Source organism: Nomascus leucogenys, chromosome 8 (genome assembly GCF_006542625.1).
Source record: "Nomascus leucogenys isolate Asia chromosome 8, Asia_NLE_v1, whole genome shotgun sequence".
NCBI classification, from domain to species: Eukaryota; Metazoa; Chordata; class Mammalia; order Primates; family Hylobatidae; genus Nomascus; species Nomascus leucogenys.
Genome location: NC_044388.1, coordinates 10,645,588 through 10,671,619, shown reverse-complemented (window position 1 = coordinate 10,671,619; position 26,032 = coordinate 10,645,588). Strand labels below are relative to the sequence as shown.

General features: G+C 39.8%; 1 protein-coding gene across 1 annotated transcript in view; it reads left to right on the top strand.

The window, feature by feature from the left end:
* The window catches only part of CLSTN2 (calsyntenin 2), a 642,375-nt gene that overhangs the window by 226,200 nt on the left and 390,143 nt on the right, over positions 1-26,032 (top strand). The window contains exon 2 of the mRNA XM_030816738.1: positions 17,751-17,873. Within this exon, the coding sequence (XP_030672598.1) occupies positions 17,751-17,873 (123 nt within the window). The remainder of the gene's footprint in view (positions 1-17,750; positions 17,874-26,032) is intronic.

The window sequence follows — 26,032 nt, the reverse complement described above, 5'->3', positions numbered from 1 at the left end:
AATTGAAACACCTAAAAATACAGCTCATGAAGAGATGAAAGATCTCTAGAAGGAGAACTACAAAACACTGCTGAAAGAAATCATAAATGACACAAATGGAAAAACATTCCACGCTCATGGATTGGGAGAATAAATATTGTGAAAATGGCCATATTGCTGAAAGCAGTTTATAACACTATATCAAACTACCAATGTCATTTTTCATAGAATTGGAAAAAAACTACTCTAAAATTTATATGGAACGATAAAAGAGCCTGAATAAGCAAAGCAATCCTAAGGGAAAAAAAAAAGTGTCACACTATCTGATTTCAAACTATACTATAAGGCTGCAGTAACTAAAACAGAATGATACTGGCACAAAAACAGACGCATGGACGAATGGAACAGAATCAAGAACCTGAATATAAAGCCGCACAGGTACAGCCATCTGATCTTCAGCAAAATAGTCAAAAATAAGCAATGGGGGAAAGAACACCCTATTCAATAAATGATGCTGGGATAATTGGCTGGTAATATACAGAAGAATGAAACTAGACCCCTACCTTTTACCATGTGCAAAAATTAACTCAAAGTGGATTAAAGTTTTAAATGTGAAGCCTCAAACTATAAAAATCCTAGAAAAAAACCTAGGAAATATTCTTCTCGACATTAGCCTTGGTGAAGAACTTCTGGCTAAGTTCCCAAAAGCAATTGCAATAAAAATAAAAATTGACAGACGGGACCTAATTAAGGAGCTTCTGCACAGCAAAAGAAACTATCAACAGGACAAGCAGATATCCTACAGAATGTAAGAAAATATTTGCAAACTATGCATCCAACAAAGGCCTAATATCCAGAATCTATAAGGAACTTAATAATTTAACAAGCAGAAAACATCCCCATTAGAAAATAGACCAAGGACATGAACAGACACTTGTCAAGATATACAAGCAACCAACAATCATATGAAGAAATGCTCATCATCACTAATCATCAGAGAAATACAAATCAAAATCCCAATGAAATACCATCTCACAGCAGTCACAATGGCTATTATAAAAACAAAAACCAGAGGCTGGTAAGGCTGTGGTGAAAGGGAATGCTTTTACATTGTTGGTGGTAATGTAAATTAAATCAGCCACTGTGGAAAGCAGTTTAGAGATTTCTCAAAGAATTTAAAACAGAGGTACCATTTGACCCAGCAATCCCACTCCTGGGTGTATATCCAAATGAAAACAAGTCATTCTACCAAAAAGACACACACTTGTATGTTCATTACAGCACAATTAATAGCAAAGACATGGAATCAACCTAGTTGCCTATCAACAGTAGATTGGATAAAGAAATGTGGTACATGTATACCATGGAATACTATGCAACCATAAAAAATAATATATCCTTTGCAGCAACATGATTGCAGCTGGAGGCCATTATCCTAAACAAATTAATGCAGGAATGGAAAATGAAATACTGTATGATCTCACAAGTGGGAGCTAAACATTGGGTACTCATGGACATAAAGATGGAAACAATAGATACTATGGACTACTAGAAGGGGAAAGTATGGAGAGCGGATGTATGTTAAAAAACTTCCTAGAGTACTATGTTCACTAACTCGGTGGCAGGATCTATATCCTAAGCCTCAGGATCATGCAATATACCCATGTAGCAAACCTGCACATATACCCCGTGTATCTCAAATAAAAGTTGAAATTCTAAAAATGTAAAATAAACAGATTTAAGAAAATGATATTTAGAATTAATGTATAACTGTTTTTGTAAATAATCTCTATTTTCACTGACATACAGAACATTCAGTAAAACACTACCAAAGACATGACATCTATCTTAAATTTAATATGGTGAACCCTGCACAATTAACTGCATTTATCATGCTTGTAGGAATTTTTTAGACTCTCCCAACCCTAAATGAGTTCACTGCTAGTAAATTTATGTGCTTTTTGCATATAATATGTATGTCTTTTTCACCACCCAAATGTTTGGTGTAAATATGATTTTATGACTCAGGAATGACTCCTCCTCCTGAGACACTCTCGATTTCATGGAATTCTATAGCATTTTTCTCATTCCATGCCGGACTGTTCTAGGCCAGTGTTTACTGTCTGCCGATTTCTTTTATCTACACTGTCTATTCATTCTATTTTTTTTTTCCTTTTCCTTGTTTCTTCCTTGTCTTATTATCTCCAGAAGTATTGGTGTATGAGAAAACCAAAATTCTCTTGGTCAACCAAAAGTTGTTCAGAAATAAGTAGGTCCCAATCTCTACCACATGGTGGGGAAAGATGCTGGGTCTTTTCTGTCTATATCCCTAACCTACCAAAATTGCTTTCAAAATATACCCAGGAACGCTTGGTGGGGAGTCCCTGAGTCCCTTTCAAGGATCCATCCACAAGATCGAAATTATTTTCATAAAAGTACAAAGATACTATTTGCTTTCTTTGGTTCAGATAATTTATCATTGAGGAGGAATCACTGTGTGTCAGTCTTTGCTCAGATAATTAACACAAGCAGTCAAAGCTTATTCATTCATCTTTTAACACACACTTAACACACACAGAGCACCTACCATGTGCCAGGCCTCAGGATTAGTACTAGTAAGAGCAAAGGTCTCAGTTAGCAATTTTGGGAAGTATGCCTTAGGCACTGAGAGACTCCTCCAGCTGGCAAGTACTTGTTCTATTTACCGCTAAGAGACATTGACACCTTCAACAGTGGAATTACCCTTTAAAATCTCCAAGATCATGATTACTCTTTTGAGAAACAATAGTTGCCTCCTAAACACTCTGAAAATTCAGAGTCCAAATTTATTTCAGAAATTCATCACAATGCTTTTAACCTTTGACACCTTTTACAGAGATGATTTATGAAGTTTGCTTATTTTTATGGCAGTTTCTCCAGCCAGGTTGCAAAAGATATAAAGACTGTGATTTCAGGCAATTATTCTCCTGACAGCAGGCACTCAAGTTTGTACAAGAAAAGATGCTCCCCTTCCTTTTTCCAAAAGAATCAGAGGCTCTATTACCTACACAGTATCACAACACTTGATGTGCTAGTGATCCAGTCAACAAGTTACTTTTCCTTCACAACCAGAACCAGAAAAATAACCAATCTTGTCACTACATTGATCAACCCTCCCTAACTGAGTTAAATCTAAGAAATGATTATGTAAGTCTTGCCTGGATGACTTTGGTTATCCTTTCTTTCTCTCCCCTCCTACGGTCCCTTTCTTCTTTCCCCACTCTCTTCCTCCACTTACACTCACACTCTTTCCTACCTGAGCAGCATGTGCTGTGTTTCAAGTCCTTTGACAAGCCACATATTAAAGTTTTGGTTTCTTAACAAGTTAGTATTCTTAAATGTTAACAAACCCAAAGAGCTTTCGTTTTGTAGGTTATACCTGTTACTATATATTGCATTAGCAATTTAAACTGACAAAATTTAAAAATCTATATTTATTAATTCACTTACAATTAACAATAAACTCATCACATATTGACCAAAATAACATACTTTTTATTTAAAATAACTGTTAACAAGAATTTTAAAAAACAGTGGGAAGAGTCTCTTTGTTTTACATTTTTGCAAATATCATTAATGTCTGGCTTAATAGAAGACAGCTGGATTTTTGTATCTGCTGATAACCTCTGGAAAACTGCTCTAGACAGAATAAAAGCAAAGAAAGCAAATACTATCTTAGCACTTTTATAAACATACTTTTGACCTTGTGAACCCCTGAAAGGGTCTCAGAGACCCTCCCAAGGGTTCCTGGCCATGTTTTTGAGAACTTTTGTGTTGGGTTAGGGATATAGACATAAAACACACAGCATCTTTCCCCACCGTCTGGTATACAAAAGGCACAAAACGATATTTACATTCCAATATAGTACTTGCTATGCTAGAGATAAGCAGGGGACTCTGGGAGGACAAGGAGAGAGGGACTTAATTTAGTCTTGGTTATGTATCTAGGCGTGGAAGAGTAGAGGAGTGTCAGAGTCCCTGTCAGTGGTGCCTGAGCTGAGCTGAACTGAGCAGGCAGGAATGCAGACTTGCGGATGCAAATAAAACCATATTCTCTGATAGACTGACAATCAGATCTGATTATGGGGATGACCTAGGGTATTTGGCTTGCAACTTTGTTATAATTATGTATTTGGCTAGGTGGCCGGGGGCCTTTTTGCTTGTCCTCTACCTCTTATACTCTGTATCTTTTCAGGAAGGAGTCAGAGCTAGGGAAATGCAGATAACAGTTCACATAAATAAGAAGCAAAATTGGCCTGCCAGTGTTTTCTTTCTGAAGCATGGAGAAGCAGGCAAGCATTTTGCAGTGAATATACTGTAAACCAGATAATTGTCATCCATCGTTCTGGACATCTTAGAATCTAAGGCATGAAATGGAATTCGCAATAAAAATTTATCACACATTTGCTACCTTCTAGAACAAAGTTGATAGCATAAGCCATAAGGGTTTTATTAGTTTGCCAGTAGAGAAACAAAAGTATAGCGTTTCTTTCTGAGCTTTAGAGAACTGTGTACTATCCTATCAAATCTTCTCACTCAATTTGAATACAGCAGTCTAAAAACTTCTTCAGTGCGTGTGGTGATTAGTTTGTGATATGTCAAATTGTCTGGGCTGTAGTACCCAGTTATTTAATCAAACACTAGTCTAGATATTGCTGCAAAGATGTTTTGTAGATGTGCTGAAGATCTACAATCAGTTGACTTTAAGTAAAGGACATTACTTTCACCAACATGGGTGAGCCTCATCCAATCAGTTGACGAGCTTTGACAGCAAAAACTGTCATTTCCCGGAAAAGAAAAATGTTGCGTCAAGATTGCAGCATCAACTTCTGTCTGGGTTTTCAGACTGCAGGTCTGACCTACAGTTCTCAAATTTGCTAACCCCCCACAAATGCACAAATCAATTCTTTAAAATTCTCTATCTCTACATACACACACACACACACACACACACACACACACACACACACACAGATGTAGGGCTATATAGATATAGATTTAGAGAGATTGTTATGTACTATTGGTTCTGTTTCTCTAGTGAACCCTGACTGTTCATTCCCCAGTCCGCTTTAGTCTTGGCTATATTGTCTCTTTGTACCCTACCAAGCACTTGGTCCACAGTTTGACCCACAGGAGATGGAACTGAATGTGTGCCATTGCATTGACTTCTTGTGGGGAGGATGACCATCCAGGGAGGAAATTTCAATTCTTCCATCTAGGGGCCATGGCCTTGCTTGTATGAGATCCTTAAGCTCTCTGAACATGTTCCCTCATCCATGAAGTGGAGCCAATTCTGCCATCCTGCAGGGGTGCTTGTGAGAATTTAATGAGAACACGACCGTAAAGGCTGGCACATAGTAGGCCCTTAGGAGTGGCGGCTTCTGATTAGCTATGTTAATGATTCTGGTTTGTCAATGGCAATTACAGAAGTTTTAGACAATTACATTTATTAAAATGAATTCCAAGGTAAGTTAAGGACTGTCTTAGGGGTTAAAGATGTTTAAAATGCAATGAAGTATGAGATATTGAAGTGACAACAATCTTGGAGAATTAGAGATATAACAATTTAATGCACACTTCAGTCCAATAATGTTCAGTAGGTACAATATTTTGTGTAAAAAATGAGCTGGGTCTAGCAAGTGAATGTAAGCATTAAACAATCACAGTCTCTTTTTCCTTGCCCCTTTTTATTCTAAATGATGTTGTTCTGCATGGCTCCTGATCTTCTTCATAGACTTAGTCTAATTTTTCCAGCCCTTGGGAGTTAAGCCTAGGGTTCTGTTAGGTCTTCATCCTACCAATGAATCAGTTGGGTTGTGGGCACGCTGGGTCCTGTGTGGGTCCCGATTCCAGCCTGTAGATACTGAGGTGCAGAACTGAAAGCCTTTGCTGGCAACCTATAAAGTGTTAGTCACCAATAAGTCAGCTCTAACTCAAAGTCTCATTTTATCTTCCTCTCAAAAACCTTGCAGAATTGGTATTACCTCCATTTTATAAAAGAGAGTGGAGGCCTGGGAAGTTTGAAAGACTTAACTAAGATATCCTGTTGGTATGTAATGGCAGCACTCTGACATTAATTGCAATACCCCTTACACTCAACCTCAGGGTCTGTCTTAGGGTGAACTTTGGCCAATTGGCTTGATCCAGATGACTTGTGTAAAGACAACTTATAATTTAAGTTTCATAAACCTCACATGGTACCCCAGTGCACAATCTTTCCTAGCCTTGCTCCTGGTTCACATGTCACTACCCAAAAGGATATTGCCGTATAGTTCATTCCCAGGCTGGAGAAATTAGGTAAGGTCTTTGAGAGTGCCCACACTTTAAACAATTGAGTATTTTATGGGTAGAAAATGATAGTTGGAAGGAAAGAAGAAAATAGGTATGGTGAGTGGACAGATGGCTAGGTAGATGGGTGGATAGGTAGATGGGTGGGTGGATGGATGGATTGATGGATGGAAAGAAAATAGGAAAGAAGTGAGGAAGGAAGGAAAGCAATGTTCTGCCCCCACTGAAAGCACCTATCAAGCAGCTAAGGATTAATGACTCAGCCATCTGTCCTTCAAATACTTTTTCAATCCAATTAAAATAGTGAAATGTAATCTCATCTTCTGTGGATATTTTTCATGTATGAGTCACACACATGGGATTTGTATTTAAAACTCTCTAATTGGTACCTCTAGCAAGTAATATAGGTTGTCTCTAATTAAGTGATGGCAAATGTCACCCTAAGATTTGGGAGGCATGCCCTTTCTATTTGCGTGATACGGGAATACCTACTCATTGGAATGAAAGTGCTGCTCATTGTTTCAGGTACTGGAGATGCTGGCAAGGAAAAGGTGTGCTCACTTCTTTTACCAGTGACTCACTATATGCTGGGCACTGTGTTAGGAACTGTAGACATTGTCATGATTAGAGTGATGCCTCCCCGTCAAGGGGCCTCAGGGTCCTTCAGGAAACGGGAACAAGGAAAGAACCAATGGTGACACAGTAGACCTGTGGCATGAGAGCAGACAGTACAGGATGACGGAAGAACAGGAGGGCAACCAGGGGAGCGGAGTGAGCTGAACCTGGACGAAGGAATAGGAGTCAGGAGTGTGGGCACAGGGGTAGATAGCCTGGATAACCTAGAGAGCTTGGGGCCTAGGGTAGCCTCATCTAATCTCCTGGTGGTGGGCAGGACAGCTTCCTAGCCTAATATCCTAGTGGGGGAAGGGCAGAATCAGATTTGCCTAGACAAGGATCCTATCCCAGCCTGACTGAAGCAAAGAATAAAAATACTTTTCAAAATGCTATTATAATAATTATAGTTAGGAATCATTTTATTACAAGAACAGATACTCAAACTAGTACAATTTTTCTTTTAAAAGTTGGAGGAGAACAACTATTGAAAGGCTTCACTTGGCAGCCTCAGACACCCCACGGAAGGCTGATGAGTCTGTGAAAGGTGAGCAGGGGATGGGCTGGAAAACAGGAGTGGACAGGTGCCTCCGTGTTGCCTACAGCCACCTGGGGTCCATTTCTTCTCTTTGCCTGTCTACTCTCAAACCTTGTGTCTCCTGGCAGATGGCTGTCTCTGATTTAAATGGATTTTCAGCTCCCCCTAAACTTTGAGTGCTGGTTGCATGAATGCTAGCCCCAACTCCCTATTAACTTTTATCTCAAGATTTCAAGTGCCCATTGCCAAATGAGCTCTAGTTTCTGGCCTGTGAAATGAAAGTTTCAAGGTCTAATGCATTGGCCTACTCCACCCATCAGTTACCCCAAGGGTCCAGTATCTATCTTGGCCTAAGCAGTTCTACTAGGAGATCAGGTCAGAAGAGGAAGTTGAGCATGGCAGGCAAAAGACCAGCCTGACAATTGGAATAATATATTTACCAGAGTATAGTTAACCTTGTTAGAGCATTTTGCAATCAGTAAAGCATGTTTTTTACTCATAGTTTACTTTCACTCAGGGAGCAGTATTGGAGTTCTAAAGATCCAGGGGTGGCCAGAAAGATCAGAAAGTAGCCAGAAAGGTCAATTTTAGGTAAAAGCATAAAGATTCAATAGGTAAATCATCAGCCACTTGGTCCTGCTGCTTGGATGGAGCATTAATACACTTTTTTGCAGTGGAAGCAAAGAGAAGAGAGCTGAGGAGCTCTCCTGAGGAATGCATCTGTGCTCTAGTTAAAGGCACATTGGGTGGCAAGACCTAATTTCTGTGTAAATGGAGCAGAAATATCACACTGGTATTTCCTCTGCATGAGTGCAAAGACAGGGGCATTTTCCAAATGCTGAAACATCATGGAAAAGAGATAAGAAAGAGGCAAGAAGTAGTCCTAAAGGGGCATGATATGACACAGCTCAGCCTCCAGATGGGATGTGCAGAAAACAGGGATATCATCTTTTTTTTTTTTTTTTTTTTTTTTTTTTGAGACAGAGTCTGGCTGTTGCCCAGGCTGGAGTGCAGTGGTGCGACCTTGGCTCACTGCAGGCTCCACCCCCCTGGGTTCACGCCATTCTCCTGCCTCAGCCTCCTGAGTAGCTGGGACTACAGGCACCCGCCACCTCACCCGGCTAATTTTTTGTATTTTTAGTAGAACAGGGTTTCACTGTGTTAGCTGGGATGGTCTTGATCTCTTGACCTCCTGATCCGCCCGCCTCGGCTTCCCAAAGTGCTGGGATTACAGGCGTGAGCCACTGCACCCGGCCAGGGATATTATCTTGTCAAGAACTGATAAAAACTTAGTTCTTCTGAAGTTACATTCAAATGAAGTGAAGCATAAGCTGACTAACCTCACTCTATTGGAACAAAAAGACAAAGCATTTTGTTCAGGGAGGGAACATCAGGCTATGGAACAGATTAAATAAGGAATAACAGCCAAGCCACAGGCATCAACAGCCACTACTTCTTTCTGGAAAGGAGATGGTTCTCCAGCATCCCATGAAGCCAGGGTTTGGAAGTAGCTCCTGGACAATTTCTGTACATGCCAAAAAGCACTGGGTAATGTGAATGCTGTCTCAGTCCAGCACTGTGGCTGGCCTTGCTCCCTCAAACTTTGTTCTACAGATAAACCAAACTATTTACATTTCCCCCAAGATATATTAAATGCTTTTATCATTGGGCCTTTGCCCATCCACGGTCTTCTGCTTGGAGCCCTCCACATCCTTTATGCCTGCTTAATTCCTGCTGCTCATGACTTAGAGTTTACTTTCTCCGGGAAGTAATCCTGGGTTACCTTGACTGAGTTAGCACTTCTCTTTTTCTATAGCACCCTGCTCTTCCTCTTCTTACCTAACCTCTTACCATACTGTTCACCTCTCTAGTCTGAGAGTCCTTTGAGGACTAGAACTTTGTTCTTGCCCCACATGTATTGAGGCGTAATTTACACAGACAGAATAAGATTCATCTTTTTAAGTGTGAAGTTGGATATGTTTTGATAAACGCGCACATGCAGAAGTATAACCACCACTACAATCAAGATACAGAATGGTTTCATCTTCTCAGAACATTCCCTTGTTCCCCTTTACAGTCAAATCCCACCCCACCCCAAACCCTAGCCACTTCTGATCTGTTGTTATCTGTCCCTATAGTTTTGTGTTTTCTAAAATGTCATATGAATGGCATCAAATAGCATGCAGTCTTTTTTGTCTGACTTCTTTCACTTCATTTCACCAGTGAAATGCTTTGGTGATTCATCTATTTTGTTATGTGGATCAGTAGCTGTTCTTTTATCGCTGAGTGGGTGTCCGTTATCTGGATATACTGCAATTCGTTTATCCATTCACTAGTTGACGGCCATTTTAGTTACCAGTTTGGCACTAAGTATTCTGAATAAAGATTCTGTGATCATTTCTATACAAGCCTTTCGTGTAATTTATGTTTTCATTCCTCTTGGGTAAATCCTAGGAATAGAATTGCTGAGTCATTTTATAAGAAGCTGCTAAACTATTTTGCAAAGTGACTGTATTAGTCTTACATTCTTACCAACAATGTCTAAAAGTTCCAATTACTTTACATGTTTATCAGAACTTGATATTGTCAGTTTTATTTTAGCCATTCAACTGGTGGTGTGGTGATATCCTATTGTGGCTTTAATTTACATGCCCCTAATGACTGTTAATGTTAAACAAATTTTTATGCTCTAATTTGCTGTTTATATATTTATTTTGGTGACAGGTATATTCAATTTTTGCTTTTGAAAATCAAATTGTCTTATTTAATTGAAAGAATTATTTATATATTTCGGATACAAGACCTTTATGAAATGTTTTGCAAATATTTCCTCCTAGTCTGTGGCTTACAAATTTTTTTCAGCGTTTTTGACGAAAATAAGAGTGTATCATTTTTATAAAGTTTGAGGTTATCATTTTTATCTTTTATGGGGCATGCTTTTTTTTTTTTTTTGGATCCTTCTAACCCAAGGACACTAAGATTTTATCATATGCTTTATTTTAAAGGTTTTATAATTTTGACTTCAACATTCAGGACTATGACTCCTGTAGAGATAATTTTTGTTTATGGAGCACAATACAACTGGAGTTTTTTTGACATATAGATATTCATTTTTTTCCAGGAGCATTTAATAAAATAGCTATTCTCCTCCTCATTTAATTATCTTAGAACCTTTGTCAGAAATGAATTGACCATATGTATGTGTTTATTTCTGGACTGTTTCTTCTTTCTGTTGATGTATATGTCTATCTTTATATTAATACCACGCTATCTTGATTAGGGTAGGTTTGCAGTAAGTTTCAAAATTAGGTAGTGTAAGTCTTTCAACTTTGTTCTTTTTTCCTAAAATTATTTTAGCTATGTCAGGTCTTTTTCATTTATATGTACATCTTAGAATTAGCTTATTCTTTCAAAAATCCTGCTGGTAATTTTGGTTAGAGTTACATTAAATCTACCTATCAATTTTGGGGGAAATTTACATCTTAAGTATATTGAGTCTGCCAAATAATGAACACTGTGTATTTCTCCATTAAAACCTCTTCAGATCTTTAAATTCTTTCAGCAGTGTCAGGGTTTTCAGTGTACCAACTTTTGCATATATTTTCTGAAAATTATTGCTAAGTGTTTCATGTTTTTGATACTATTGTAACAATAATTTTTTTAAATTGAAATTTCCAATTGTTGGTTTCTACATAGAAATACCATTGCTTTTTTAATATTGACTTTCTATCTTCTGACCTTCCTAAACTCTTATTCTAATAGCATTTTTTATTCCATAGAGTTTTTACACTGATGATCATGTTCCCTGTGAATAATGACAATTTTACTTTTTCATTTCTGATTTCATATTTTTCTTGCCTTATTGTGCTAGTTAGAACCTACAGTACAATGTGAATAGAAGTGGTGAGAGTGGACATCCTTGTATTCTTCCTGCTCTTGGAAGGAAAGCATTTTTTCTTTTACCATTAAGTATAATATTAGCTATAGGTTTTTGTAAAAGTTCTTTATCCGGTTAAGAAAGTTGTTTTCTATTTTTCATTTACTAATAGTTTTAATTATAATTTTGTCAGATGCTTTTTAAAAGACTTTTTTCTCATTTTATCTCAATGCTTAGTATGTTTTCTGTACATTTTGGATACTCCATTAATATTTATAGAATGGATGAAGCTGGATAGAATATTTCTGAAAGTGCAAGGGTACACCTTAGCTACCCAGGATCATGAGATCGGGTAGGGGGAGTTATGAGTATTTGAATGCCTGCTCTGTTCCTGGGTACTATGTTTGCATACATCATTTCATGCAATTTTCACAACATTCCTGAGAAATAAGTATCTTCATTTTACAAATGAAGAACAAGTAATGATGGGATGATTTAAAAGCTATAACATAATTGAGCTCAGAGAAGAAATTTTGTGTTTCATTACTCAATAGAAATAAAAAGGCAATCATTAAATTCAAGAAACAAAAATATACAAAGGAGGCTGCTTCCAAATGTGGTGCAAGCTATGATCATAGGAACACGATTCAGCCATTTGATGGAGTAAAAAATAAAGAATCCAGTTGATCTGGATGCAAATAATGTTGTCCTCAAAATGATCATTTGACCATTAAGAAGAATAAGTAATTACTGTACAATACTTGGCTCAGCCATGAGTGATATCTTCGTAGTTGAATTAATGTAAATTAAGTTATTGGTTTGCAACCCTGATGATTTGATCTGTAGACAAAGGCTAGAAGGCAATTTTGTTTATGAATCAATCTTGACAAAGCAAAAATCCTGATGTGAGGGAAGTTAGAATGTGGGAAAGAAGGGAGAAAATTCAGGGGATGTTAGCATTCTTACTTTCCAAAATGAGAACATTTAAATCCCTCTAAGCCTCAGTTACTCACCTGCAAAATGAGAAAGTATTACCCAATGGGGTTGTTGTGAGGATTAATGAATGTATGTAAGTCAAATGCCTAATATGTGATAGGCGCCCAACTAACTGAAGTAGTAACAGAGAGGAGTAAAGGAAGGCAGACCTGTGCATAGAAGGAAGTCAGCCCATTTCCTAATGAGGGAAAAACCTCAACTTTAAAGTTGGTCTATAAATCACCTCTCCTGCAGATATTGTCACTGCCCAGCAAGCAGGGTGGTGAGTCTGAGTAATGAAAAAGCAGCAGCTGTGTGTCTAGCACAGGACGTATGAATGACAGAACAACACTGTAAGTGGCATCACCATCAGCATTTTACAGTCACGGGAACTGAAACTCTGAGAGGCCACCGGATTCACATAGGACCAGGCAAAAGTGGCTAAGTCAGGGCTAAAACCAGGAACTGCAACTTTAGATTTCATTGCCTGCCACTGAGCCTATCTAATTTAGACCATTTAGATAGGCACAATGAATCTGAAACACTGGGTGAGCTCCTGGTGTATGCTTTGTACACAATTCTAATGAACAGGCCCCTAGGTTAATTAAGGGGAAAAAAGAGTTAATTGTTTCTCCCAACAGCTGCAAATTATTTACATTGCATTTGTGTTGATGGCTAATAAAAGAGCAAAGGAGTATGGGGATAGCCCAGGGTGGTTGTAATTTTTCCAGGGTCCATAATGAAGCATCAGTCTGAATGCCAAAATGTGAAAATGGATGTACCTACTGTCCAATTCACACCTGCAGTGGCCAGAGCTTCTCTCTGCCCTGGGCATGGTCCAATCCGGAAAAATGGGTTTCAGGGGCCAAGACCTGAGAATAGCAAGGCACATGTCCCTGCCTCATTAGACTGCTTTCCAGTTAGTTTGTGATTGCTGTGGAATGGGTGAGAAGGAGCAAAACGGTGGCCCTGGTTGAGTCTGCCACTGCTCCTGGAACAGCTCTAAACTGACCTTTTGAAGGATGATGAGGTGGGAAGGGGACAGCCACTGCTTCAGAACTTCTCTCAATTTTATAAGCTTTCACTTTGCTGTGGCTACTGAAAAATTTGTAATGTAATATATAAAATATATACTGTATCATGTGCATTATATATATATTATATCATATATATATATAAATATATATATATAATATGCTTGCTGGAATAGGGCAAGATTTCCAATGGAGAGACCAGTCAGGAGGCCCCTGCAGCCATCCACATATGAGTGGGCGGGCTAGAACCCATCAAACAAGACATACAAGGGGAAGGAATTGGCAAGAACTGGGTTTTCACCAGTTCTCACATATTATTCACCAGTTCTCACATAGGAATATATTTTTTATATATATATATATATATAAAATATATTATATGTATTATTATATGGTGTGTGTGTGTGTGTGTGCAGTTCTCAGATATCACAAAGTATGAGTTTCTGGTTTTCCTACTTATTAATTTTTAACCATATAATCACCTTGGGAAAGTTATACCTTGTGGAGATAGTTTATTCATCTTTGTAATGATAATGTCTACCTCACAGGATGCTGTGGGAAGCATTGCATATGTGACCACACCTTTCGAACTATGAATTACGGTGTGAAACTTGGCATCGGAAGAATGTTGATTATTCTAGACCCCTCTCTAACCTGTTAGTTTGAATCTAATGTACCTACTCTGTATCCAGACTTTTGTGAGGGTATTGGGGGTGGGCGGGGGGGACTAAAAAAGAGAAACCAAGCAGCTCACAGTTGATTCATCAGATTAATGTTTTAGAAAGATCACTCTTGATACCAGTGTGCAGAATAGACTGGAGTAGGGCAAGATTTCCAATGGAGAGACCAGTCAGGAGGCCCCTGCAGCCATCCAGTTAGGAGTGGGTTGGGCTAGAACCCATCAAACAAGACATACAAGGGGAAGGAATTAGCAAGAACTGGGTTTTCGCCAGATGAGGTGAAAACTCCCGGCACAGTCTTATTTCAGTTCTCTACGCTTCATTATTACCTGCTGATATAAGTATACTGTATTGATTTGCTAGGGCTGCTGTAACAAAGTACCACAAACTGGGTGTATTTGTCCATTTTCTTGCCACTGATAAAGACATACTCAAAACTGGGCAATTTACAAAAGAAAGAGGTTTAATTGGACTTACAGTTCCACGTGGCTGGGGAAGCCTCACAATAATGGCAGAAGGCGACGAAGATCAAGTCCCGTCTTACATGGATGGCAGCAGGCAAAGAGAATGAGGAAGACGCAAAAGCAAAAACGCCTGATAAAACCATCAGATCTCGTGAGACTTATTCACTACCACGAGAACAATATGGGAAAAACTGCCCCCATGATTCAATTATCTCCCACTGGTCCCTCCCACAACACATGGGAATTATGGGAGTACAATTCAAGATGAGATTTGGGTGGGGACACAGAGCCAAACCATATCATTCTGCCCCTAGCCCCTGCCAAATCTCATGTCCTCACATTTCAAAAACAATCATGCCTTCCCAACAGTCCCCCAAAGTCTTAACTCATTTTAGCATTAATCAAAAGTCCACAGTCTAAAGTGTCATCTGCCTTTGAGCTTGTAAAATCAAAAGCAAGCTAGTTATTTCCTAGATACAATGGGGATACAGACATTGGGTAAATACAGCCGTTCCAAATGGGAGAAATTTGCCAAAACAAAAGGGCCACAGGGCCCATGCAAGTCCAAAATCCAGTGTGGCTGTCAAATCTTAAAGCTCCAAATGATCTCTTTTGACACCATGTCTCACATTCAGGTCACCCTGATGCAAGAGGTAGGTTCCCATGGTCTCGGGAAGCTCCACCCCTGTTGCTTTGCAGGGTACAGCCTCCCTCCCAGCTGCTTTCACGGGCTGATGTTGAGTACCTGCAGCTTTTCCAGGCACAGGTGCAAGTGTCAGTGGATCTAGCATTCTGGGGTCTGGAGGACAGTGGCTCTCTTCTCACAGCTCCACTAGGCAATGCCCCGGTTGGGACTCTGTGTGGGGGCTCTGATGCCACATTTCCCTTCGGCACTGCCCTAGCAGAGGTTCCCCATGAGAGCCACTCCCCTGCAGCAAACTTCTGCCTGAGCATCCAGGCATTTCCATACATGTTCTGAAATTCAGGTGGAGGTTTCCAAACCTCAATTCTTGACTTCTGTGCACCCGCAGGCTCAATACCATGTGGAAGCCACCAAGACTTGGGGCTTGCACCATCTGAAATCATGGCCTAAGCTCTATGTTGGCCCCTTTCAGCCATGGCTGGAGCAGCTGGGATGCAGGGCACGAAGTCTCTAGGCTGCACACAGCTCAGAGGCCCAGCCCATGAAACCATCTTTTTCCTTCTAGGCCTCAGAGCCTGTGATGGAAGGGGCTGCCATGAAGACCTCTGAACATGCCCTGGAGACATCTTCCCCATTGTCTTGGGGATTAACATTGGGCTTCTCCTTACTTATGAAAATTTCTACAATTGACTGGAATTTCTCCTCAGAAAATGGGATTTTCTTTTCTATCGCATTGTCAGGCTGCAATTTTTTCAAACTTCTCTGTTTCCCTTTTAAAACTGAATGCTTTTAACAGTACCCAAGTCATCTCTCGAATGCTTTGCTGCTTAGAAATTTCTTCCACCAGATACCCTAAATCATCTCTCTCAAGTTCAAAGTCCCACAAGTATCTAGGGCAGGGGCAAAATGCTGCCAGTCTCTGCTAAAATATAACAAGAGTCACCTTTGCTCCGGTTCCCAACAAGTTCCTCATCTCCATCTAAGAGCACCTCAGCCTGGACCTTATTGCCCATATCGCTATCAGCATTTTGGGGAAAGCCATTCAACAAGTCTCTAGGAAGTTTCAAATTTTCCCACATTTTCCTCTCTTCTTCTGAGCCCTCCAAACTGTTCCAACCTCTGCCTGTTACCCAATTCCAAAGTCACTTCCACATTTTTGGGTATCTTTTCAGCAATGCCCCACTCTACTGGTACCAATTTACTGTATTAGTATGTTTTCATGCTGTTTATAAAGACATACCCCAGACTGGGAAATTTACAAAAGAAAGAGGTTTAATTGGACCTCTTACCTTCCCGTCTTACATGGATGGCAGCAGGCAAAGAGAAGAATGAGGAAGCCGTAAAAGCGAAAATCCCTGAGAAAACCATCAGATCCCGTGAGACTTATTCACAACCATGAGAACAGTATGGGGGAAACCACCCCCATGATTCAATTATCTGCTACTGGGTCCCTCCCACAACATGTGGGAATTATGGGAGTATAATTCAAGATGAGATTTGGATGGGAACACAGAGCCAAACCATATCACTGGGAATCTGGGAACAAAAACTTATTGTCTCACATTTATGGATGCCAGAAATATGAAATCAAGGTGTTGGCAGGTCCAGGTTCCCTCTGAAGGCTCTAGGAAAGGCTCCGTTCCAGGATTCTCTCCTAGCTTCCTGTAGTTCCTTGGCTTGGGGCTGCACAACTCTATTTTCACATGAGATTCTCTCAGTATGCATATTTCTGTGCCACAATTTTCCCTTTATATGAGTACACTAATCATATTGGATGCAGACCCACCCTAATGACATTTTAAAACTTGATTACCTCTGTAAAGATTCTATCTCCCAATACGTTCACATTCTGAGATTCTAAGTGTTAGGATATCAATGTATTTTTTTTATGTAGAGGACACAATTCAACCCATAAAATATATTTGATATGTATTTTCAGTGTATTAATTGTTCATTGATTAACATTTAATTCAGCTAGTCAAATTATTGAAGAACAATTTGTTACTAGATAATTTAGACCACTGAGATACACAGTTTTTAAATGATCAGAAAATATTAAAATATCTGTTGTATCTTTGCATATATAATGATATTTATACATATGTGTGTGTATACATGTATACATGTATTTAAAATGCAGTAACTTCTAATGTTGGATCAGATTTGGTCGAGGTCAGAAACCTGAGCATACATAGTAGTAAATGCTAGTTTATTGATTGACAAAGGACTTTTAACTCTGAAACATCTATTAATAGATGGTAGCATTACAGAATTAAAAGCTTTCAATCAGTTCTCAATAATATCTATCTATACTGGGTATCCAGACATACAAATAATGGGATTTTGACGAGGTGAAGAACCCATGGTCTTAGAGGCAAAACAGTGTTTGATAGTCAATGCTGTCTCTCACCTTCTGAGTGCCTTGGGTGAGGTGTTGAACCTCTTCCTGCACTTCTCTGAAGCTTTTCTGGATTTAAAATGGGATTAACATGTTCCATGTCTCTCATGGGATTGTTGGATGAGAGCCTATGATTGGGCAAATATACAATCTTAATAATACATTATTATAGGATTGTTATTTAAATAATGATCCCTTTTGTTTTTTTCCCCCTATTTTCTAGTCAATAAGCACAAGCCATGGATCGAGACTTCATATCATGGAGTCATAACTGAGAACAATGACACAGTCATTTTGGACCCACCACTGGTAGCCCTGGATAAAGATGCACCGGTTCCTTTTGCAGGTGAGATTATGGCTTCGTATGGCTGGGCCTGGCTCACTTTGAAGATGTGCTGTGAAACCTCCACAAAGCCCTGAATATGGCTTTATAGCTATTGTCACCACCCTGTGCGTCTCTAGATCAGCCTGTGATGTTAAAGCTGTATGCCTCTTATTTCTGGGATGGATTCTGGCTATCCTTATGTTTTTGTTTGTTTGTTTTTTCCTTCATGTTGCCTCCAGTGCAAGACCCTTGTTTCTTCTTCTAAGGAGCGGTAAATTGCTGAAGTGGCCTGTGGAGTTGGAGAAGTTGGGCTAGTAAGGTTCTTAGGGGAATTTTACCCATAGAGAGATGACCCATTGGCCCCACTACCCACATATAATTGATAAGTGGAGACTCATAGCTTGGTAAATTGGCAAGAGAAAAGAGAGAGAAAAAAAAGACCAGGAAATATCTGCTAAGAGTGGCACAGGGTCTTGTCCTTGAGCTTCCAAGTGGGTGTGTCTTCGGAGGAGGAATCCCAAGGCAGTGCCATATTTCCCTCTTATGGCTAGAGAGCCTCTCACTATCATCAAGGCTACCTCTGCTTCCTCCTCGGACCCTTTTCAAGGGGTAGGCCCCAGGAGGGGTGAGTGAGGAACTCGGCTATGCCTCATGCTTCCATGGATTTTGGAAAAGAGAAGGGACTGGTCATGGCAGTGGGAGGAGGGATTAGACAAAGGATTTCTGAAGATGCCTGCATCATGAGTAATATTGTTAACATTTTATAACTGTCGGGAGAAAGACAGGAAATTTAAGGAAGGTTTTCAAGATTTCTAGAAGATTGCTTTATGATATATGGGTGCCAGGCTGAGGTTTTCACCACAATGAAGTCTATTTTTTTCTGACAGTTTGCCTGCTACATTATGAGCTGCTTGGGCAGAGAAAAGGGGGTTCTTCTGCACTTCTAAGAGATAAGCTTTGTGAAGATATCTTTCATTATGGAATATTATAAAGTATGGAGCGAGAAGGTAGTTATATTAAATGGGGAAATTCAGTATTATGGGAAGATAAACCCATAAGCATTCTTGCAAAGAGTGAGGGAGATACTCTACTCTCAGAAGAAAGCTTTATTTTATGTAGAATGAAAACCACCAAGGGTACCTGTGACTTCTGTGATCTTTAGAATTAAGGCATTTCCATACATTTCCCAATCACCCTCAGAAGTCCCAGTTTTACCAAATGCCGGTTGGAAGTATAAACTCCTTGCAGTCTTTACCACAAAAGATGAAGTATCTTCCCTAAACCTTCTTTGCCAGTCTAAGAAGACTCTAACACATCTCTTTCTTGGACATAACTAATAATGGTATTGGGCTTAGTCAGCAATTATCAGCAAGCCCCAGAAATGAGATTTTTAAACAAATATTAGTAAAAATGTTTGGTTCATGGAAATGTTTGGTTTATTACGCACTTAAAAAAATAGATGCCAGATGTAGTGGCTTATGCCTATAACCCCAGCACTTTGGGAGGCTGAGGCAGGAGAATTATTTGAGGCCAGAAGTTCCAGATGAGCCTGAGCAACATAATCAGAACCCATCTGTACAAAATAATAATAATAATAATAGTAATAATTAGCTGGGCATGGTAGTGCATGCCTGGTCCTAGTTTCTCAGGAAGCTGAGGCAGGAGGATCGTCTGACTCAAGGAATTTTAGATGGCTGCTGTGAACTGTGATTGCACCAACTGCACTCTATCCTATGTGACAGAGCAAAAAAAATAGAAACAACATTTAGAAATTGGGAGATTTAGCATAAAAATGCAGGATTATGGTTTATCTTGATAAATCTGAAATACAGAGCTGAATAGTGGCTTTCCTTTTTCCAGTGAGCATGAACCCCTCGCTTCCCTCCTTCCCTTTCCTCCCCGCCTATATGCAGAGGCCCTTCCACCAAGAAGATCCTCTCATTCACCTTTCCATCTGAACATATGACCCTTCTTTCAAATATGACAGAGAAAATAAATGACAAACAGGAAGTAATCAGATGACATGAAGTCATTGCAGTGTGGTGAGGCTGGCACTTTGAAAGATGAGCAATGTGTCTGATTGTATGTCTACCTTTAATGTCCTGTTCTCACCTAATAGTGAAAGGGAAACCGAAGTTGTTGAATAAGCTGTTCTACAGTAAAGTTATAAGCTCTCTAATGTACAGACCACAATAGAAAAAAAATACCTCAAGCAAATCTGATATTTGAAAGTTTGGATTTACAAAAGGTTATTTAAGTTTGTTGGTTATAGGGCTGAAGAAGAATTAAATGTTTCATCTGAAGGCTCACAAAAGGATTTCCTTAAGTCAGAAACCCACCAAATGCCTTTAAACTTGAATTTATATTCTGACCATTAGATGCACCCACAACTGTTCAGACAGTTTTTGAAACCATGGTTTCCTTCTAAGCCAAGCCCTGAGTAGTTATTTCCATTTAAAGACAACTTCTATACTTCTATTATTTGCAGCTGCCTTAAAAGAGTCTAGCTTAATGCATCAAAATATAATCCTCTGAGCTCTTAGGAGTAAAAAATAAAGGTGGTTTTTAGAATGGCCAGAGCTATTTTTCTCAGTGTTATTTATGACCAGCTCTAAGACAGGACACAGGCACTAGCTATCCATCCATGCTGCAGGCATTTATTTTAAAACATTTATCTTAAAAAGAAAATACAGAAGACTTATTTCAGATCCCTATCATTCTCATAAAATTGAAAAATTCATATCTGCCAACTCCATCACTCCTCGAAGTCAACTGAAGCTTTTAGTCCTCCCTTATCAGCTGCTTTTGTATTGTGTGTCAGTTTTCCCACCCCTTTCCCAGTGGTCTTTATTTCTCATTTAGCCCAGGAGGTAGACTCTAAGCTTTGTGGAAGACAGTTCCGTCCGTACCATTTATGCTCTTATTTCTCTTATCTGTCTCCTCGTTTAATTTTTTTTTTTAAGAAAAATGTTTTACACATAGATTCCGCCAATATATCATTTAGAATCATACATGATCTCACATGATTTTCATTTAAATAAATATTATGATTGCATTTTGTATATAAGTGCAAAATTCAAAGATTTAACATAGCTTTTATGGTATATCTCCTGATTATGACAATAACAAGTGAGATTGTAGAACCTGTGGAAAATACAGTGAAAGAGTAAAAGCAAGAGGTATATGTTTTCATAACCCCAGAAAGGCTCTTTTAACATTTTAGTATATTTCCTTCTTCTCATTTTTCTACCTTTTTTTTTCATTCAAAAATTGTGATCATGCCGGGTGCTCATGCTTGTAGTCCTAGCACTTTGGGAGGCTGAGGAGGGGAGGATTGCTTGAGCCCAGGAGTTTGATACCAGCCTGGGAAACATGGTAAGATCTTGTTTCTACAAAATAATAATAATAATAATAATTAATAATTAGCTGGGTGTGTTGGCACATACCTATAGTTCCAGCTACTCAGGAGGCTCAGGTAGGAGGATCAATTGAGCCTAGGAAGTTAAGGCTTCAGTGAGCCGAGATTGTGCCATTGTACTCCAGAGCAAGACCCTATCTCAAAACAAAAACAAAAACAAAAACTTCTTATTATACCTCATTTTGAATACTGTAACTTATTTTTTCACATTAATGAAAATTTGCCATTTTATTACATATTTTTCTGCAACTTTTTAAATGACTACATGATTTCCTATTTAATGAGTGTTCTAGAGTTTACCATTCTCTGATTGGCAGTTTGTCTATTTCCAATTCTCTTTTATTATAACATGTGTCCACATTTCAGATTCTGTTGTTTGGATGGATTTCCAGAATTTTAGCTGGCCAAACATTTTAAAGGTTGTAAAACATGTTATATTACTTTCCAGAAAAGTTTTATGAGTTTGCAGTTTCATTCACACCACCCAAGTCGCTCAGTCCCTGGCCCTCATAAGGTTAATTCTGATGGTGTGATTTAGTAGTAGCCTTACTGTCATCATCTGTAAAATGCTTTCCAAGGGCTGTTTGTTGTTTTGATGAAATTTAAAGAGTGTCTGTGACACATTTTGCAATGATTCAAGATATAGGAGAAGTTTAATAAATTTGAGTTTCCTATTCCATACCCTCCTCCCTGCCAGTTTGGCAGGGGAGATAACTAATTCAGAGAGGCTAAGCAACTTGCCTAGCATCCCAGAACAGGCTAGCCGGGGGCTGAATCTAGAGCCAGGGCTTCTCAGCACTTACTCTAAATTATCTTTCCCTGGGATATTTCCTTTTCATCTCTGCCCCACCTGATTAGTAAAGTGCTGATGCTCAGTCAATGAAACCTCCCTCAGACTTCAGTCAAGTCCACTAGACTTGACTCAATTCTCAACCCAGTGTCTGAGCTCTGTAGATTTGACCTTCTTAGAGAATCAGATACAGAAAAGAAAATCCTTGAGTAATAATGAAAATCCTGTCCGCTGCATGGCAAAAAATGATAATGAAAGCAAGCTGGGCACACCATGAACTTATTAATTTCTACCTGTGCCCCACCGAGGCCTGTTAGGAAACTGTAGAGACTTTTAAATTGGAAGGGAATTAGATTGCCTTTCAGAGATGACAGAACTGCTCATTTGTCTACATTGGGCCGGTCTGGACTTGTCTTTTATAAGGACAGGGCTGCAGAGAATGATCAGGCATAATTGGCTGACTTCTCAGGCTGGGTGACTCTCTGAGGGCTGCCCAGAAAATTGCCTGGGACGTGATTTGGCCTGGTTTTGATTAGCTGGTTACAGTGCTGTTTGCAGCTGGGAATGCTCTTTCATACATGGTGAACTCTGTTTGTCCTTTTGTTCAGGGCCTGCCAGTCTATCTGCCTCCTTATCTTTGGACCTGCCTGAGGGTCTTGTTCATGCCTCAGGCCCTATAGGTGCCTGATGGCAAAGACCCTCCCACAGGGATTGGGATAGACCCTTGGCAAAGCCTCTCCCACATGGTTGGGATAGCCATGTGTCTTACGGTGAGAAGGGAAGGCAGACGTTGTGAATGGTCACAGGCTTTGGCCCAAACTCACATAGGCTCTGCCACTTACTAGCTGTATGGTCTCAGATAAGTCACTGAACTACTCTGAGGGACAGTTTCCTTATATTTAAAATGGGGGTAATCATAGTACCCACTCCTGGTGTTAGTATGTAGATTAAGTAAGATACTAAAGTGCCTAGAGCTCTCTCTGGTAGCCAGTAGACACCCGATAAATCATAGTTGTGATAATCATAGCAATGATAATGAGGGTAATCAGAGTAATTGAAATTTGTATTATTATCAGTAAGCCACAAGTGTTTGATTCATTTGGGTTGATTACAATAGTGCAATTATAATCTGTGATTTTTTTTAAAAAGAGAAAAGTTTTGAGTTTGTTCTAAGGCTTGATCACCCATTTGTAATATCAAGCTACGTTGCCTAGATTGTTGGGTAGTGTAATGGTGTGGGACAGTCAGTTAAATAATGTAAGGGAAAATAGTTTGAAAATTGTGCAGAATTCTACAAATAAATATCAATTAAGAATAAATTTTCTTACATTCTACCTATAATGCATCCCTATGGAATAATCTATTAGTTGAAAGATATAGTTTCGGACTGTTGCAAACCATGTGTCCTTTTATTACACACACACACGCACACACACACACGCACACACACACACACACACACACACACACACTTATGTCCAAACCTTACCAACCTTGGGGAACAGGCAGGTCAGCTATTATGATTCTGTTTTGCAAATGAGGACATTGAGGCTTAGGGAAATTTCAAAAACTGTTCAAGCTTACCTAGCCAGGATGGATCAGCCCTGCCACTCAGTTCCATACTCTCAGACTCCAAGTCGTGCCTTCTTTCTCCTCTGCCAATTTTCCAGTGTGTAGGACTCATCTCATTGGAAGTACAAGATTTACATGATGCCCAGACATAGCATTAAAGAGTGCTGAACCCCATGCTGAGTGAGCCATTCCCCTTTAAATTCTCTTTCTGATCATCTCCAGAAGAAAGGTACAGCTTGGGAGGTTCAAGACATCTTCAACACCACTCAAATACTTGCTAATCTCTCTTTTTGACAAAGAGGGAGCAAGTTATATCACCAAGACTTCAGTAAGCAACAACATCAAGCTAGAATTTTAATAACATTCGGTTGTATTTTATTTAGGTTATTCTCTATTCAAGGCAAGGATTGCTGGCTTTTCATTTTAGTCATTCTGTTTTAAAATAAATGCACTCGAGTTTTTAAAAACACCAAATTAAAACAAATTGTAAGTAAACTAGTATTTTTAGGCAGTTTATGGAAGTAGCAAAAATGATGAAAGAGGTCTGTGAGTGAGAACCACGTGGGATATTGTGGAATAACCACATCGGGACCTCATTTCCCTATCCAGCACCTTCAGGATCATGGGCACAAGACCCAGCCTTCTTCAGTCTGTCCTGCCCCACAGCTCTCTGAGCTCAGACCTCGCAGCAGAGATGCCATCCACATCAGTCTCACAGTAGATGTGCCTTTGCATTCCAAGCTGGTTTGTTTGGGGGCCATTCCTGAGGACCAGAAGGCAGGGTGCCCCCTGGCATCCCACTCTGCTTCCCACACAGTCATGTGGCTTCAGCCAAAGGTCAATTCATCACCCTCCCTGCAGAAAATCAGCTTCAGACCTATCTGGAATCCACCATCTGGGCTACTGCCTCTCACCTACAAGATTCTATTGTGTACTTGTCCATCACATTCTGTGCTCAACCTTGATGCCCCAGTTCTGTCCATGGCGTCCTGATTGGAAGGAGTTTATTGGCAGTAGCTGGGGACCTGTGAAGATGGGCACACACAGCTCCTCCTGTGCTGAGTGGTCAGAGGCAGGCTCTGAGGGCACAAAGCCCATGGAGGAAAGCTGAAGAGGATGCCTCAAGGGGATGGCTGGAGGAGGGACTAAGAGCCAGAGTACAGAGGAAGGATGACAGGTGCAGGCTTCAGTCAGCCAAGAAGAAGAGGGTAAAAGGTCCCAGGTAAATACCTACAGCAGGGACCAGGAGTTTCATGGTCTGATTGATGGTAGAAGGTGAGGGATGGGGTCAGCAAGGCCTGTCACACCCATGCACCAGTGACCCTTACCCAGAGCTTTTGGACTTTCTTAATAAGAAGACTATTGATAGATCCTGCTTTAGGCCAAACTAATGTTTAGGGGACAATCAGTGGATACTTTTGGGCCATTTTCCCTCATTAAGGTTGAAAGGGGACACCCAGGGAGACAGACTATCCTGGTTTGCTTGGAAAGGAAGGATTTCCTGGGATGTGTGACTTCTAGTTCCCAAACCAGGAAGGTCTTCGTAAACCAGAGTGAGTTAGTCACCCTAACAGGATACATGTGGAGTTTCAAGTTAGAACACTTGAGCACTGGCACTAGGAGATAGCTTGAGAGAAGCAGTTGAATGTAGGAATTTCAAGTTTTCTGGGACTCTGAGTTAATGACAATACTATACTAAAACAAGATGAAAAGTGAATAATGAAATCAATAGTAATAGCAGATCTGGTGCCAGCCTATATACTAACTGTGCAAATTAGAAACAGGTGCCCCTTCCTATAGATGGACACTCTCACTCCAGAGCCCATGGCTTGGTAGGTAGAGAAAAAAGTGGATTTCTGCCCCTACTTGCACCCTGGGCCGTACATCATTGTACAGAAAAGAACTTGTACACAACAGCACTGAAAATTAGCTAATGTTTATACACACCAGGCATTATTTTACACACACTATATCATAATTTTAACAACAATCCTCTGAAATAGGCATTATTATTATTTTATAGGAGAGACCGATGTTAAGTCAGATTATATAATTTGCCAAGAACACAGTAGTAATGGTGAAGTTGTAATTTCAGCCCAGATGTCTCCAAGTGTTTCTGTGCAACAACCACCCCAAAACTTATGAGCATCAAACAACAACCATTACTTCTTTCTTATGAGTCTACCTGCTTATTGGGCAGCTCTGCTCATCTGAGCCAGGCTCAACTGATCTCAGCTGGGCTTGTTTATGTCTCCACCGGCTGTTAATGAGTAGGCTGTAGGCTGGCTGTTCTGTACGGTGACTTTGGCTGGGATGACACTATTCTCCACGTGTTCTTCCAGCAGGCTACCCTGAGCTCATTCCTTAAAGTGCAGAAATGTAAAAGCACGTTGGCAAGCA